This window comes from Miniopterus schreibersii (genome assembly GCF_964146895.1).
Source record: "Miniopterus schreibersii genome assembly, chromosome: 4".
In the NCBI taxonomy this organism is placed as follows: domain Eukaryota; kingdom Metazoa; phylum Chordata; class Mammalia; order Chiroptera; family Miniopteridae; genus Miniopterus; species Miniopterus schreibersii.
This window is the reverse complement of record NC_138105.1, coordinates 65,461,320-65,478,914: the sequence shown is the minus strand read 5'-3', so window position 1 is coordinate 65,478,914 and position 17,595 is coordinate 65,461,320. Positions and strand designations below refer to the sequence as shown.

General features: G+C 42.5%; 1 protein-coding gene across 3 annotated transcripts; it reads right to left on the bottom strand.

Annotated features, from left to right (window-relative positions):
- Nucleotides 1–82: 82 nt before the first annotated feature.
- Nucleotides 83–14,481, bottom strand: ZNF555 (zinc finger protein 555). 3 transcript variants are annotated; one of them, XM_081136012.1, is made up of 4 exons: nt 14,356–14,481; nt 5,205–5,331; nt 4,600–4,780; nt 83–4,218 (listed from the first exon to the last, which is right to left on the bottom strand). In XM_081136012.1, the coding sequence occupies exons 1-4, from the start codon at nt 14,356–14,358 to the stop codon at nt 2,655–2,657; spliced, it is 1,875 nt and encodes a 624-aa protein (XP_080992138.1). In that variant the 5' UTR covers nt 14,359–14,481; the 3' UTR covers nt 83–2,654. The 3 variants fall into 3 exon arrangements, with proteins under 3 accessions (XP_080992138.1, XP_080992140.1, XP_080992139.1); XM_081136014.1 differs by having other exon boundaries at nt 83–4,221; nt 14,356–14,449; XM_081136013.1 differs by lacking the exon at nt 14,356–14,481 and adding an exon at nt 14,188–14,344 and having other exon boundaries at nt 83–4,221.
- Nucleotides 14,482–17,595: the final 3,114 nt, after the last annotated feature.

Here is a 17,595-nt window from a genome sequence, read left to right as displayed (position 1 = left end):
TACTGTAGATGTAAACACTCTGAAATGTTGGAGCTCATGACAACCACTAAAAATAACTGAAGCTTTCTAACTTTTTACTATTTCATTAGAATTTAATATTAGAATAACTATGTGCATCTTAAAAGTTAAATACAAGTAAATCTGTGTGGGCTTACTATATATTTGGGTTCCAGTAAACACCCTGGGGAAATAGTACAGGACTGCAATAAGCCACATGGACAATCACAAACACTCCTGCCAGGACAAAGGAACCACCACTCAAACACCTGAACTCTCCCAAACACACACACAGGGTGGCGTGACACAAACTTTATCACTGGGACATAAATGTGGGCAAACCCAGACACAGACAAACTCAAGACACACACAGATGATGTCTCCAGAGACACCAATATACCCCCAGAGACACACAGCCAGGCCACCCTACAACAGCTATCTGCTTAGGACTAACCAACACCATTTACTTCTCTCTCCTCCTGGAATGGTGCTGTCACACTTCCTGAATTTGAACAGTACAAGAACCCTCTCTCCATCAGAACCACAGGAGGCGGACCTAAGCAAGTGTCAGGGGCCCAAAGTGGCCGGGATTATGACCCCTGCAGCTTTAGGATTCTTCCAGAAACATACTAATCACTTTGACCCTTTGTCTCTCTGCTCAGTGAGGGCAGCGATGGTGTCGATCTTGTTGACTAGCAGCCAACATGTCCTGCACTGGGGTCCCCTCAGCCTGCCAGTCTCCCATGTGCTAGCTCTGTCTGCCCGGAGCGGCCCCAAAGTCCTTGTGGAGATGGAGGGTGGCCACCTCAGGAACTTGGGCTACAGAGATGGCTCTTACAGGACCCGGAGGAGGACAGGAAGCTGTCCGAAGAGTGGTGGGGACCGAGCTTCCATATTTCCTTGTGCAGACTCTCCTCTGAGTCTCTGCCCTGCTGACCTACCCTGCACACTTCCACTGAGGCTGAGCTCCTAGGTATCTCCTGGGAATTTCTTAAAAGGCTGCTGGGCGTCTGCGGAAACTGAGATCTCCATCTCCCACAGGCCACTGGAGTGGAGACTATGCAGAGCGCAGGGGTTAGAAGTGTGCACTGGCAGTGGCAGGGTGGCTCTGGAGACTTGGATGGGTCATGGGGAGAAAAAAAGGTTGTTGTAGAAGATGAAGTCATACTGGAGAAGTGTGGGCCCTAACCCAGTAATTACAAAAAGTATGCCATATGAAAACACACGCATGCAACACAGAGAGAATACCGTGAAGATTAGAGTTAAGCTGCTACAAGCCAATGAACTACCAGAAGCTGGGAGAGAGATGGAAGAGATGCTTCCTTAGCACTTTCAGAGGAAGCTGATCCTGCCAACACCTTGATTTTGAACTTCAGAACTATGAGACAAAATTTTCTGTTGTCCCAAGCCACCCAGTTGATTTTCCTTGAAAATAAAATACACATTGTTTTTAAAGACACATAATTAAACTCATATGAAAGAATTGCATTTAGTTCTGTGTAACAGAAATCTCCCAAAAGCTAATAGATGAAGAAGGTATTTGTTCTCACAAAGCGCTGGGTCAGCACAAAGTCCCAAGTTGTTTTATCTTGGTACAACACTGTAGTTTTTGTGGTGGAGGCAGGATCAGAGAACCAATAAAAGTATTAAGACCAGTGTTTGCTATACAAATTGGACCTTATGAACTATGTTCACATCTAAAGAGGGTGACTCATAGCATTAGAGATCACTAACCATGAGTCTGAATTAGCGGTCTGGAGGATACCTTACAGTTTCTAGGATAATCCAAATTGTGAGTAAATTGTGAGTACCCGATCACACAAGTGTATGGATCCTTGATACTGAGCTCATGGAGATATCTGTGGAAGCCTATACCTCTGAGAATAATGGAAATAAAGCACTTGTCATTTCTTTTGATGATAGTCTTGATTAGTAGAGCAAAGAAATCAGGGAAATGGGCTGAAAGCTGGTATCTAGAAGTCCCTACGCATCTTTCTATCACACTTTAAAGTGGTTCCAAAAACTTAGTAATGGCTTGTTCACTTCTGCCTTCCAAATCTCATGCCATGTTAGGCTACTGGTGAATTAGAACATGGAATCATAAAGGGAACAGATTCTGGAAAATGTAGTTCCCAACATTACCCATGTTGACATAGCAAAATCCAAAAGAACTATCTCAAACTATCTCATGGTCATATCATGTGTCTCTTATGTAAATGCCTGCTGTCCAATTCTCAATCACAAGCAAAACCAAACAGCGACGGGAAAAAGTTTAAAACAAATCACATCATTTCATAAGGCTCCTCTGGCGAAAAATAAAGACTCAATAAGAAAGGCAGAAAACATATAATGGGTGTATCAGTATCTGCCAACTAAGCCAGTAAGAAACATCCAATGACCCCTTAAAGGACATTTAAAGAAGAAATTAAAACATATATTGAACAAAATACTTACATATTGAAAATACAATTCAAATCACCTATGAGTCCACAAACTAAAGATAAAAGTTTTGTTTACTGAAATGTAAGAAAAAACACTACATGCAAATTTTCTGTACTATAGCTAAGAGTACTTGGAGAGTTATTTTTCAACTAAATGTTTATTTGCAAAAGAACTGGAAATACACTACCTATGGGTCCACTTTAATAATGAGGAACTCATAAAGGCAACACCGTATTTACAACTTTCACAAGATTTCTCTCCTGGTGTGGATTTTCTGAAGCATTGGGCATGAGTTCGCTTGCAGGACTTTCTGCGTTACACATGCAGTGTTTTTCTGCAGTGTGTGTTCTCACATGCCTACTTAAGGATGAGGAACAGCTGAAGGCTTTCCCGCACTGCTTACATTCATAAGGTTTCTCTCCAGTGTGCATTCTCATGTGTATTGGCAAAGATGATGGCCACTTGAAGACTTTCCCACATTCCTTACACTCATAAGGCTTCTCTGCAGTGTGTGTTCTTACATGCTGTTGCAAAAGTTCCGGCCAACTGAAAGCTTTCCCACATTGCTTGCATTCATAGAGTTTCTCGGCAGTGTGCCTTCTCATATGTTTTTGTAAGGATATGTGACAATAGAACACTTTCCCACATAGTTTGCATTCATACGATTTGTCTCCAGGATGCATTCTCACATGTTCTCGAAAACAAGCAGACAAATTGAAGGCTTTTCCGCATTGTTTACATTTATAGGGCTTCTCTTTAGTGTGTGTTCGCATATGTTTTCGTAAGGATATGGGCCAATTGAAAGTTTTTCCACATTGAGTGCATTCATAAGGTTTCTCTCCAGTGTGCACTCTCATATGTCCTTGAAAGGATGAGGGATGGCTGAATGCTTTCCCACATTGCTGACATTCATAGGGTTTCTCTCCACCGTGAGTCCTTTCATGCCTTCGGAATGACTGGGGGTAAATAAAGGTTTTCCCGCACTGTTTGCATTCATAGGGTTTCTCTCCAGTGTGAATCCTTTCATGCCTTCTAAAGGATTGGAGATAAATGAAGGCTTTCCCACACTGTTTACATTCATAGGGTTTCTCTCCAGTGTGTGATATCATGTGTCTTCGAAAAGCTGAGAAGTAACTGAAGGCTTCTCCACATTCCTTACATTTATGTGGTGTCTCCCCAGTGTGTGATATCATGTGTCTTCGAAAAGTTGAGGAATAGCTGAAGACTTCCCCACATTCCTTACATTTATAGGGCTTCTCTCCAGTGTGTGTTATCATGTGTCTTCGAAAAGTTGAGGAATAACTGAAGGCTTTCCCACACTCCTTACATTTATAGGGCTTCTCTCCAGTGTGCATTCTCACATGACTAGTAAGACTTGAAAAATCAATGAAGGCTTTCCCACATTGCTGACATTCATAGGTTTTCTCTGCAGTATGAATCCTTATATGCCGGTTGAGGGAAGAAGTACGAGGAAAGGTTTTTCCACATAAGTTACATGCATAGGGCCTCTCTCCTTTGTGGGTTCTCACATGCATTCTTAGGTGTGAACAACAACTGTAGGCCTGCCCACATTCCTGACACTGATATGGTTTGTGTTCAGTGTGAATAGCAATGTGACTCTTGAGGGATGAATGATGCATGAAGACTTTTGCATATGCACTGCATTCATACTGTTTTACTTCAGTAAGAGTTTTCTGGTACAGATTAAGATTTGAAATCTGACTGAAGCCTTCCCCACATTGATCATTACTTTCACAGAGTCTCTCCACCATATGGTTTCTGCTAAAAAATGAGAAACATGTATTAATAGTTTATTAATACTTAATTCTTAATATTTATTAATCTTAGGATTACATTCTTACTAATTTCAGTGAATGTGTTGTTTTCTACCCTATGTAACTAGTTTTAAAGTGGAATGAACTGAATGCATTGACCACAGCCATTATGAAAAGTGTTTCTTAAACATGGGCTTTTCTCCTAATTCTTTTCAACTCTTTCTATCACTTATCTATGTCGCATTGAAATAAAGTGTTTTTTGGGGTGTTTTTTTTGGTGAAAATCTGTGAATAAACAAATCTGATCTAGGCTTATGTGGGTTGTTGGTTTGTTTGCTTTTTAAATTTCATAACATACTAAGATTCCTCCTAGAATGTAACTCACCTCGGATATCTCCCCTGGTTTGTGTGCTGATCTTCAAAGCTAAGTTCTTCCCATATTTTTCCTAAGATGGAAACCCAAGAATTTCTGGTGAACTTTGCTATTTTATCTTCCTGGGATATTTTATTCCCATAAATATCCTGCTGAGAAACTGACCCACTGGCCCTAAATTGAGTCTCATCATCTGCAAAGAAAGGAAACAAATCTTATAAGAAAAAAAAGGTACCTGTTAGCAAAAAAAGACACTAAGGAGGTTAGCTGTGTCAGGACTTCATCAATAACAAATATAAGAGGTCAAAATGGTAAGCAATTTAATAAACAGTAAAATTCTCACAAAGTTACAAAAACAACCTTCACTGGGCCTCCTAAAAAGCCCTGGAACCCATATCCACTGACGACACTTTTACACACACACACACCTCAGTTTAATACATAGAGTCTCATTCTCATGGAGGAACTATTAGATTCTAGCTCTATGACAGTTATGACTATGTCTTTCTTATTAATCAATGTCTTCCCTTTTCACATTCCAAATCTGGGAACAGTCTTGATATGCAAGAAATGCATGTTCTCTAAATGACTAAGTAAAGGAACAATGTCATTCTTACCCACAGAGGCTAAGTTTCTGAAGTTTTCCAGCATCACATCTCTGTAGAGCTCCTTCTGAGCAGCATCCAGCAAAGCCCACTCCTCCTGGGAGAAGTCCACAGCCACATCCTCAAAGACCACTGAGTCCTGAAACATCCAATATATGTGCAGGAGAATGGGTGAGACTCACAGGACTGAGCAATTGGACTCAATTTACAGGAAGTTCAAACAAGATTCTGTGGTCACCTAACATCTAGTCTATGACTGGTCATCAGAACCTCTTACTCCATGTGCACACTCAAGTCCTCAGAGATTTAGAGCAGGGGTAGGGAACGTCCAGCCTGTGGGCGAAATCATTTGGCCCTGCCAAGGCCTCACCAAAGAGAAGCAGTTCCAGTCATCACATAAGGGGTGAGTTAATTAAATGTTTGACCAAATATAGCAGGCTAATTTTTAAGTTGATAATTTTGTATGGCCCAATAATGATGTTATAAATATCCAAATGGCCCTTGGCAGAACTAAAGTTCCCCATCCCTGATTTAGAGCTTCACTAACATTATGAATTTACCTCTTCATTTTTACTGTGACCACACCAAGACTTATTCTTTAATCAAAGGGTTCAGATCACATTAGAGAAGTTAAAGAAATGCTATGCAAATTAAACAAATATTTGCACTTTATGACCCACCAATCCCACTTGACACAAACAACTTCAGCTCCTTCCCTACTGTGTACCACAAGGCTTTAAAAAATTAATTTTAATAATTTTATTTTTCAATTACAATTGACATACAATACTATATTAGTTTTAGAGGTACAACAGTGATTAGACATACATATAACTTATGAAGTGATAAGTACCCACCTGACAGCATACATAGTTATTACAATATCACTATGTTCCCTATGTTGTACTTTATATTCCCATGACTATTTTATAACTACCAACTTGTACTTCTTAATCTCATCTCCTTTTCACCCAGCTCCCCAATCCCCTTCCCATCTGGCAACTATCAGTTTGTTCTCTGTATTTATGAGTCTGTTTGTTTTATTTTTTTTAGATTCCACATATGAGATCATATGGTATTTGTCTTTCTCTGTCTTATTTCACTTAGTATATTACCCCCTAGGTCCATCCATGTGGTCATAAATGGTACGATTTCATTATTTTTTTTATGGCTGAGTAATATTCCATTGTATATATTTGCCACATCTTTATCCATTCATCTGTTGATGGACACTTAGATTGCTTCCATATTTTGGCTATTGTAAACAAAAGCTGCAATAACATAGGTGTGCATATGTCTTTTTGAATTAGTGTTTTGGATTTCTCATAAGAGTACTCTTGCTGACCTTGAGGACAAGGTTAATAGTCCCTTTTGTTAAGGAGTTAACTGAAGTAAAAACATCCAATAGTAAACCTGCCCTTGATTAAAAAACACATAAAAGACTCACCAGTGCCTTCCTACAAAGGAAATACTTCCTCATCTCAAATTCCAGGAGAAAGCTGATTTCCCATAAATCATCCTAGAGGCTGCACTGCCAATGTCTCTCATTTTCATATCCCTCTCCCATTGGGCCCATGAGCGTGTCAGGCCAACCCCCTAAGTACAGGAAGCACTGAGCTGTGTGCTTCCTTTAAGCCCTGTTTTTTTGTGTGTGTGTTTTTGTTGTTTTTCTTTAAAGAATATCAACCCACTGACATCCATGAGCAGGAAACAGAGAAAATACTCAGTCAATTCTGCTGTCAGAACTTACCTATTCAACAGAGTTAACAGCGTAGTAGGACTATCCCTGTTATTGGTACAGGGAATGACAGGAGAGTCCAAAGTCAGCTGAATTGATATTAGGACAGTTACCTGTAGTGTTTCCTCTATTAAAGTTCCCTTACCCATTGTGTAGAAGAAGAGTTGACATCTCAGGCCTGAACTTTCTATCCTTGGAAACAACTAAGGCATGGCTGGCCTTGGCTGGTTTCTGGGACGTTGGACTTGGGAGGTATCACACCACCCAAACTGGTATTCCTCACACTGTCCAAACTGACTATGCAGACAACAGTGCTGATGCTGAACACCTACTTTCCTCTGGGAGTCTGGTGTTTGGAGACATGCTAAGCAGACGATGCTCACATCAACTGTCAGTAAAAATCCAGGGCACTGGGTCTAATGAGCCTCCCTGGTAGACAACATTTTATATGTTGTCATAACTCATTGCTGGGTACATTCCATGTGACTCCGCTGGGAAAGGCCTCTTAATAGCTCGCCCCTGGTTTCCTGCGGCTTTCTCCCCACGCGTCTTTGCCCTTTGCTGATTTGTCCATGTCCTTTTGTTGTAACGAATCATAGTGAGGAATGCAACTATATGCTAGGCTGGGAGACTCCTACTAACAGGGTTTGGGGGTGGTCTTTGAGACACGAGAAGTAGATTTTCTAGAATACCTCAACCCACTGAAATATGGTGAAAGCACTGTCTGGGGAGAGGAAGGACAAAGAGGGAGGGGTGGTGGTACTCCGGTGCCTGGGTGACTACGGAGCTGTCCGTGGTATGAAAGGGCAGCTGAGCTGTTGTTTGATGGGAAGTTGATAGATATTAAAAATGACAGATCTGACTGCAGGAGGGCTGGCTCATTAGGTAGATAGGCTGCTTCTGGCCCCACTGACTATGCGGAGGAAAAAACAACAAAAAATAACAAAGGCAGCCCTGGTGGGGCCTTTGACTTTTGTTCTCTTCCCTAGCAAGAGAAAAAAACAACCCCTGAGTTCCCCAAAAGTGCTAAAAGTTTGCATTGCATCAGGAGAGAAAAAAAAGTTAAATCACTTCCCAAGGTTGGAGCAAAACTAAGGAGAAAGGGAGGAGGGAAAGACTCGGCCAGCTGGGGCGTTGCAGCCTCCTGACCCACCCTTGCATTCTGGCCAGGACCTTCCCCGGCAGCTGTTTTTTTATCCTGGTAAATGCTGAATTTATAACTAGGGCCTTGTTATGGGTTGAACTGTTTCCACCCCAAAAAGGATATGTTGAAATACTAATCCCTGGTACCTGTGAATGTGATTTTACTTGGAAAAAGGGTCTTTGCAGGTGTAATCAAGTTACAATGAGGCCATTACAATGGGACCAAATCCAATTTGACCAGTGTCCTAATAAAGAGAGGAAAATGCCATATGTGGAACAGAGAAGCACAGGGAAAATGGCCACCTGAAGAGGGACACAGAAGTTGAAACTGTGCTGCCACAAGCAAGGAATGCCTGGGTCTCCTAGAAGCTGTGACAGACAAGGAATGTGCCCAGGACTAGGGTTCTGAGGGAGCACAGTCTTGTCAACACCTTGATTTCGGACTTCCAGCCTCCAGAACTATGAGAGAACACACACTGTGGTCACTTGCTATGGCAGCCCTAGGAAATTAATACAGGGTGTGAGTGAATTTGCAATGAAAATAAAGGGGAAGGAGATATTTACTTAAAATTTTTCTTCCTGCATCTGCATGTATGATAAAAATGGGTGCAAATGGTATATCCTTATAATTTTATCAGTGCTAGTGGGATCATCCAAATCCATACAAAGAAAAAAGTGTTAGTGAGACACAACTTCTTTGCTTTTTGCCACTGGTACATGGATTGAAATTGAAACTCTAAGTATCAGAAACAAGATTAGGTGTCCACAACTGATGACTATTTGCTATGATTTTTACCTAGGTTCAAAAAAGAGAGAAACAAAATGAAAAGACAGGCAACCTCTAAATGCGAGGTAGACTTTCAGAATTTTGAGTAAAAGTTTCCTGTTTGCCTGGTCGGCTTGGCTCAGCAGTTGGGCATAGACCTATGATCGAGGGATTGTGGTTCGATTCTGGTCAGGACACATGCCTGGGTTTCGAACTCAATCCCCAGCAGGGCCATGCAGGAGGCAGCCTATCAATGACTCTCATCATTGGTGTTTCTATCTCTCTCCACCTCTCCCTTTCTCTCTCTGAAATCAATAAAAACATATTTTTTAAAAAGTTTCGTTTGCTGAAGAGATCTCACAAAAACCTATTTCTGATTATCTGTAGAGGCTGACAACCGTCTAGCAGTGGGTCAATTTGGACTCTAAGACAGACAAAACAAAAAGGGCTTAGGACAGTCTCATTTGCTATTTGCACTTGGGACACAGCTGTCTGCCCCTGCAGCGTCTCAGCTTTGCTACTGAGAAGAAAAAGCCCTAGTGTTTGATGGCATTTTGAATCCACATAGCTTGCATTTACGCTTCCTGGACTTGACTGTGAGCTAAAACCCAACAGTATCCATGATGGGCTGTTTCAGCCTCAGTACCTACTGTGCTGGCCTGAAAGCAGGGAATGTGGAAGATTTAAAACAGCTCTCCGTGAGACCCTAAACTGTGAAAACCTCATGGATGCAAGCACGTCTGGCGGGGTCACTTACAGTTGTCCACGAAGAAGGCCTTGTTCTACCCGGCCAGCTGTGGCTCAGCAGTTGAGCCAGGAGATCGTGGATTGATTCCCTGTCAGGGCACATGCCCGGGTTGCGGGCTCGATCCCCAGTCGGGGGCGTGCAGCAGGCAGCTGATCAATGACGACTCTTTCATCATTGATGTTTCTATCTCTCTCTCCCCCTCTCCCTTCCTTTCTCTGAAATCAATAAAATATATTAAAAAAAAAAAAAAAAAAAGGCCTTTGTTCTCCAATGGGACCATCTGAAATCAAGCTGCTCATTTCATAACGGTCAGCTTCCACACTGACAGATCACCTCCAGATGTCGTCTGCACTAGTGAGGTGCATGAACTTCTGTCATGGATAAACAAAACTGTCTGAAACTGACCACCTCAGGCAGTCCCTTGAAACAAGGACTGGACTGAATAATTAGGTCTGCACTGGGAACTCCGAGGCCACAGTGGGGGCCTTGTTCACCTGGCTTTCTGACAAATGCATATTCTGCTTGGGGTGCCCGGACTACTGTAAACTCTGCATTTCCAGGGGACCAAGTGTGCCCTCTAGGACTGTACTTCTCAGGTGTGTCCTATCAGGACACTGTCTTATCTGTGGATAAGGCACTCCGGTGAGCTTCAATTTACTGGCCAGAGTTTGTGTTGTGTGGGAATTGATACCTGAGGCAAGGTAACAACAACAAAACAACAAAATATAGATATTTGAGGAAGAAGACCCTAACCCCACTGGCTTTCTAAGAGCTTTATGGTTAATAGGATTTACTTGAACTGGCTAAGTACAGGACACCTAAAGGGCATAACCAAAATCAATACTGCAGGTGTTTCTCACCCTACTATACAGGATCCTACTAATAATTTGCTATAAAGATGCCTTGTCCAAGGGCCAAGGAAACAGACTGTGCAGAAGCGTTAGCTGAACAAGCCTGAGAGCCGTTATCCTCAGAAAGTTCTGCTTGCAAGATTGGCCCTTGGCTGGCATATGGGAACATGGATGTGGGGAGAGTTCCCAGCACCGTGATACAAGTAGCTCCCTCTGTCTTTTTATGCAAACAATAAGGCTTCTGCCAAAAACCTGCTCTCCTTCTAGGAGGCTGAATTCTTGGTTCGTGCCAGGAAAAAGGTGTTTACATGACCAGCCTCCAATAAAAACCCTGTAATTGAGTCTCTCATTAACTTCCCTGGTAAGCATTTCAAATGGGCTGTCACACCTGGCTGCTTTGTGATGTCACTAGAGGGGACCCTGTACCTGTTCTCCTTAGTACTTGGCCTTAGGCACCTTTCTTCTGGGCTGCCTCTGCTTTATTCTTGCACTGCAATAAATCATAGCCATGAGCATGACTACAGACTGAGTCCTGGGAGTCCTCCTAGCCCTCATGAATGAAATTAGTGCCCTTATAACAGAGACCCAAGTGAGCTTCCTGGACCCTTCGACCATGTGAGGACACAGTGAAGAGACTGCTGTCTATGAACCAGGAAGCTGGCCTTCAACAAACACCAAATCTGTCAGCACCTTGATCTTGGATTTCCCAGCCTCCAGAACTGTGACAAATAAATGTTTGCTGTTTATAAACCTGTCTGTGGTATTTTTGTTATAGCAGCCCCAGCTGACTAAGACAAACTCCCAACACACCCAGCTTGAAACCCTCAAATACTCTAACAATCTACAGTATTCATCTTCAAAAAGTGCCATTGAGCATCCCTTATATGCAAAAAGCTTTGCAAAGAGCTTTATACACATACATTAGCTCATATAGTCTTATAATAACTCTGTAAAGCAGACATTATTAAAACTGGTTCATAATAGAGGAAACGCAGAAGAGTCCATGAACAACATCATGCAAACTCCTACCACTTGCACGTCTTTCACATACAACTTACAGTTTTTTGTTATTGTGACTGTTATTTCCCAGTGTGATAAGGAAATAAGCTAGATTTTCCCCAGCACTATGGAAAAGAGCCAAGAGAAGCATCCTATTCCATGCTTACATCCTTATGCTCCTCCCCTGGCAAAGCCCTGTATTTTGTAAAAGACTGCTTTGTTTGAAGATCTTACCTCTGGCTCCTTCATTTAGTAAAACTGATTTAGGTGACAGTGACGGGGTCCTAGTACTTGCAAGCACTAGGGCTATAGCACTGAACAACAAAATTCTGAACCATGTGGATCTTAAATTCTTTTGGAAGAAAACAATAAATGAGCAAATCAAATGTAAGTATCAAGGAAAATGTGGTACAGTGAGGGGATCAGGAGGGAGATATATATCTTTACGTGTGTGTTTGTGTATGTGTGTATATATCAATATTGATATGGATAAATATGAATGACTGGTTGTAAGGCAGAGTAAAGGACAATAAAATAACCCTTTGAAAATAACACTGCAAACTGATACCTAAATTGCTTTAAATATATAAATATATATATATATTGGTTACACATATCAGAGTGAGGGGGCCTGCCATTGGGGTTCATTTCAACTGGGGTATTTGGTGTGAAAGCTTGTTCTACATTTAGGGCCGAATTTCATTTCACAGATGATTATTTTTTAATATTTCTGTCAACTGTACATAAGTCATATGCATTTTCCTAAACTGATGTTATATTATACAACAGAAAACTCTAAAATCAATATATATGATTTGTCTGTAATCATTTTAGGAGTTGCTGAAAACTATTTTATTATATTCAGCAGTCATACATCTTACCATTGAAGAATATATGGTAATATGAATAACCTGATAAAGAAAAACTGCTAATAAAACATTTAAAAAATAACAAAAACATATAAATGGTATGATGTTGTTTTATCCAAAAAATTAGGGACAAATCAAGTATGCTCAGGAACCCCCTCATGGTCAACATACTAGAAAGTCAATCCAGACTCAGCAGAGCACAAATCTACAAGAAGTAAAAAAGAAAAAAAACCTTGTCTTTATGCCCACCTCTATCAATTGATGTTTACGACACCATGAGAACAAATAATTAATCACAGAATAAGATTTTTTAACAAGAATCCACTACAAAGATTCAATATAAAAACACATTTCATTACCTTTTCAATTAACAGCAAGTTGGAAAATTCATTTTAAAATGACAACACATACTATGGTAAAAAACAAATTTAATTAGTACTAAACAAGTCTAAAGAAGGCTATAAAAAGAACCAAATGGAAAAATTTTAAAACATAACGAAATAAAAGGAACTAAATGGAAAGAGGGCACATGTTCTCAAAATAGAGCACTAGGTGTTAGCAAAATATCAACCCTCTGAAAAAAAGATCTAAAGTCTTCATTAAAATTCCATTAAATCCCCAAACCAGATTTTTTTAAGGACTTGAAAAATACTAATTTTACAAATCTAACAGGAAGAACAAATATCCAAAAAGAGCCAAAGTATTCTAAAGAACAAGTCAGGGGCCTGCCTATCACAAAGCAAGGATTTTAAAGCCTAGTCATCCTGACATGATGGAATTAGTAGAGAAATGGACAATTAAATCCATGGAAAGGAACAACTTGAAGTGGGTCCTTGTCTATTAATTTACAACAGGACAGCCATTGCAGAACAATGACAGAAATTATTTAACAAAGATGCTTTACTCCCACCTCGTCCATATACAATAACAATTTATTGTAGATTAAAGCAAAGTACATTACAGATAATAGCAAACAACAGTTTTACCTACTGTCACAAATTCTTCACTCTGCCAAGGAAAATAACTGATATTTCGGTGAATCTCTATAATTCACCAATTCACCTACTACACTCTGTGGAAATGTATTCATTTCTCTACTGCTATATTAGAAGAGAGGTTTTCTGTTTCTCTGACAGTCTTTTCCCAAGTAGGACTTTCAAGGTTAAGCCCTGGAATTCCATTTCTTATCATTCAAAGGAACAGAAGAAGGTTTAACAAATGGAATGAAAGACACTTTCTTCCCCCTCCTCCCACTCCGAAATTCACCTCTTAGGAAATATTTTAACTTTTCTGCTCTATTAATTAAAAGTACTGAAGAACAAGGCCCCAATAAGTGAATATATACATCTTTTCAAACCCAGGAAGGGGCAGTGCTGAGCTGGAACATAGACATAGATGACTTCGGACTCAAGAGTCCAGCGCAGCCACCCTACCACGTGGGAGACCCCTCCCCACTGTTCACTGACAGTCTCCGGAACAAAGGACACCAGCTGGTGTCCCGCAGTGAGTCTCAAGTGCAGGTAGCTTTGCAGGTGACTGCTCCACCTCACTGGATGGGCTTCCCCAGTTTTCTGGGTTAGTTTCTCTCCCTTCAGGGGCCCGAATCATTTCCGTCTTTTTCTCCTCAATACCAGAGTCCTGTCAGCTGACAACTGCGTCCCTCCAGGAAATAATAACTGGGGTCGGGGTCTGTTAGGGAGCGAGCACCTACCAGGAGATTCGTCCCAATTCGGGGCCCCAGGCAGGTCTCCCCAGACTCCCCGCCCATCCGCAGGCAGTCGGCTGGGAGGAGCCGACCAGGGGCTGATATTCCCCGCCCCCCGGGTGGATGCAGCACTGTGCATCCCAGTCACCCCACGCCGCGGTCCTGAGACCCCACACCTAGCACAGGGGCCGGCCAGGACGCCAGGACTCCACTCCGCGCCGACGGAGGAGACTCGGGCTGGAACCCCGGGACGCGCGGGGAGACCCAGCTCGCGGCCGCTTCCAGCGGATTCCCGCCGGTTCGAACCAGCCCCTCCGAGTCTCGGGCCGGCCCAGCGCACTCACCATCTCCCGGCTCTCGAGGCGTCCTCCCGGCGCCCAGGGAGGTGTGAGCTGCCGGGACCAGACACCTGGGGCTGCGCGGGGCAGGTGCGCACCGACGCCGCGATCTGCCGAGAGCGACGTCCACGCTCTCTCCCTTCCACGGAACCTCTGATTGGACGTTGTTCGGGATCCGGCGCCTTGAGTGGACGGTGTTTCGGGCACGCCCACGCTCACGGACTTCTGACTGGGCAGTTCCCGAGACCCGCCCCTTGGACCTCTGATTGGACAGTCCTCCGGGCCCCGCCCCTGCATTCCCAATTGTTCCCTGTGCACCACCCCTGTCTGTCTGATTGGACAGTTCTCTCAGGCCCCGCCCCCTACATACTGAGTGACGGGCTGTCGGGACACTCCTGGCTGGCCACTGCTCAGGATGTTGGCTCCGGGCAGAACCTTCTCTGGGCGTCGGGCATCTGTCCACAGCTCCACAGCTCCACAGCCGCGTCCAAGTCCTCCCCCTGGACGGGCAAGTTCTGACTTAGTTTCTTCTCAGAGCGCCCTCGGTCCGGAGCCTGAACAGAACTAGAGGGTCTCGTGATCTGGGCTCTGCCCAGGGCGAAGCACCGTTGCTCTGTGCCCTTTGTTTAAAAACAAAGACACTCTACAGTGACCTCTCCGCGTGCACTGCAGGGTTCCCTTAGGTTTTTACTTGTGACCTTTGACACCAGGAAGACCTGCCCTTTGCCCTCACAATGGGGCTTAAGGTCAGCAACCCGAGGCCCAGGTTCCTTTGCCCCCAAAGTAGAAAGTGGGACCCTGCAGCCTCAACTTGCACGCAGGGCTCCTCTCAGCACAGCCGTAGGTAAGATGTTAGAATTCTCAGTGTGCATTTATGCTGCAAGGAAATTTCTGTCAGATCAGGTTTTCAGTGTATTCCAAGAGAATTTTGAAAATGAAACTGCTCTAATACTGCACAACAGTACCAAATGTCACTAAACTCTATGCTTAAAAATGGTTAAGATGGTAAACTATGTGTATTTTACCACAATTTTTTAAGTTTTACTTTCTTAAAAGGCTATGATATCCCTAAGGAATTTGAATTCCTGTTTTAACTGCTATAAAACAACAGCAAAGAAGCTTATATAAATTTGGGATAGACCTGAAAACTATTAATACACTTAATAGATGGAGGCATGCTCCTGCTAGAAAACATTCTCTCCTTTGAGATTAAGTGGTTATCCAAACTCTGATATCACTTGTCATTTTATTTACAGAATTTAAAAAATTCCTCTTTTATGGTTTCCAGAAAGGTTTTATATGATTTTATAAAAATTAGTGCTCAGAGGATTAACACATAGCCCAAGTACCCAAGGGTCTCAGATTCAATTCCTAGTCAAGGATATGTACCTGGCTTGCAGGTTCGATCCCGGGCTGTCAGGGCGCATGCGGGAGGCAACCAATCAATATGTCTCTCTCACATCCGATGCTTCTCGCTCTCTCCTTGCCCCTCCCTCTCCTTCCACTCCTCTAAAAAATCAATGGGAAAAATATCCTCAGGTAAGGATTAACAACAACAACAACAAAAAAGCTTTAAGTTGCCCTGGCTGGGTAGCTCAGTTGGATGGAGCGCTGGCCTGATAAAACAAGGATGAAGGTTCCATACCAGGTCAGGGCACATACAAGAAGCAACCAATGAATGCATAAATAAGTGGAACAACAAATCGATGACTCTCTCTCTCTCTCTCAAAACAATAAATACAAAGTTAAAAAAATTTTTTAAAGCTTTGAGTTAAAAATAAACTACTCATTGTATTTATAAACTATTAAAAATAAAATATGATTATATGCATTTTTGTTTAATATGTATTACTAATTATTGCCAAGTTTCAACAAATCAGCATGGAATTTAGAGGTCGGCCTTCAGATTCGCCCTGGCATGGACCTCTAGCATTCATGTCTGCTTGCCATAACGTTAGGGGCAGAAATAGAATAGTGGGGACTAGCTATAGTTATAAGAAATATTAATCATGCTCTGTTGACTGTGATTGTTCTGATTAGAGAAAGCACATTCTGACCTGGCTGAGAGTTGTTTGCCCCGGGACATGAGAGTTAACATTGGAATGCAGTCCATTCTCCTGCTTGGAGAACTGCCTATAATCATGGAAAGATTAACAACAATGGAGTCCTGGAGGTGCCGGCCTTTTGTAACCCCCAGCCTGCACTGCGTGTACCCTGTAACTATTATACCTTGCCTACTGCCCCATGCCTGTAATTCCTACTTTCCCATGTAATCTTTGTCCTTCTACCCAATATAAGCAGCTGGCTTATTGGGGGGTGGAGGAGAGGGATAGAGCAGATTTTTGTGGATGACCTGCTGCTCTTCCATATTGCCGGCATTATTGGAATAAATGCTCATGTATGATTCAACACTGTCTCTGCTTAATTGGCTCAAGTAGTGACAGGCAGCCCAGACCCACTCATTGTCTGGTTTCAATGACATGTTCAGAGATTTATTCTAGGAGCACCACTCTTAAAAAACATGTCAATTCATTTATTAAGGTGAAAAATGAGGCTGGTCTCTGAATTCTTTTTTTTTTTTTTAATGTCTTTATTGATTTAAGAGAGAGGAGGGGAAAGGGAGAGAGATAGAAACATCAATGATGAGAGAGTCACTGATCAGCTGCTTCCTTCATGCCCCCCACTGGAGATCGAGCCTGCAACCCGAGCATGTGCCCTGACCAGGAATCAAACCACAATCACCTGGATCTTAGGTCGATGCTCAACCGCTGAGCCACACCAGTCAGTCTGGTCTCTGAATTCTTGACAAAACATTCATTGCCACAAGAGAAGAGAGTAACAATTATGGCAATATGAGGGGAAAGGAGTGTGATTAAAGGTATTTGAACCGTGCTAGAATGTTATTCCTGCACAGAGAAAACAAAGCCAGTTTCAAACATGCAAGGAAGGAGAGGGCAAGGACAGAACAAATCCCCTCTCCCTCCTCCAGCTTTCCACCCTCCCTCCAAGTCTCCCATTAGCAGAGCTTAATGGGAAGTCACTGGCAATATAGAAACGTGTTTTGCAGCATTTCCACCACATATCACAAAGCAAAGTATGAAAGGGTAAGTGTGACCAGCAGGATAACAGTCCTCTAAAGGTGTGCACATCCTAGTCACCAGAAACTATGACTATGTCACCTCCCATTGCAAAAGGGACTTTGCAGATGGGATTGGGTTAAGAACCCTAAGATGGAGATGACCCTGG

Excerpts from the sequence above, each read along its gene's own strand:
- ZNF555 (XM_081136014.1), bottom strand. Across the intron at positions 4,781-5,204 it reads CAGAAACTTAGCCTCTGTGG|ATGATGAGACTCAATTTAGG; the intron begins GTAAGAATGACA and ends CTTTCTTTGCAG. Across the intron at positions 4,222-4,599 it reads AACCAGGGGAGATATCCGAG|CAGAAACCATATGGTGGAGA; the intron begins GTGAGTTACATT and ends CTCATTTTTTAG.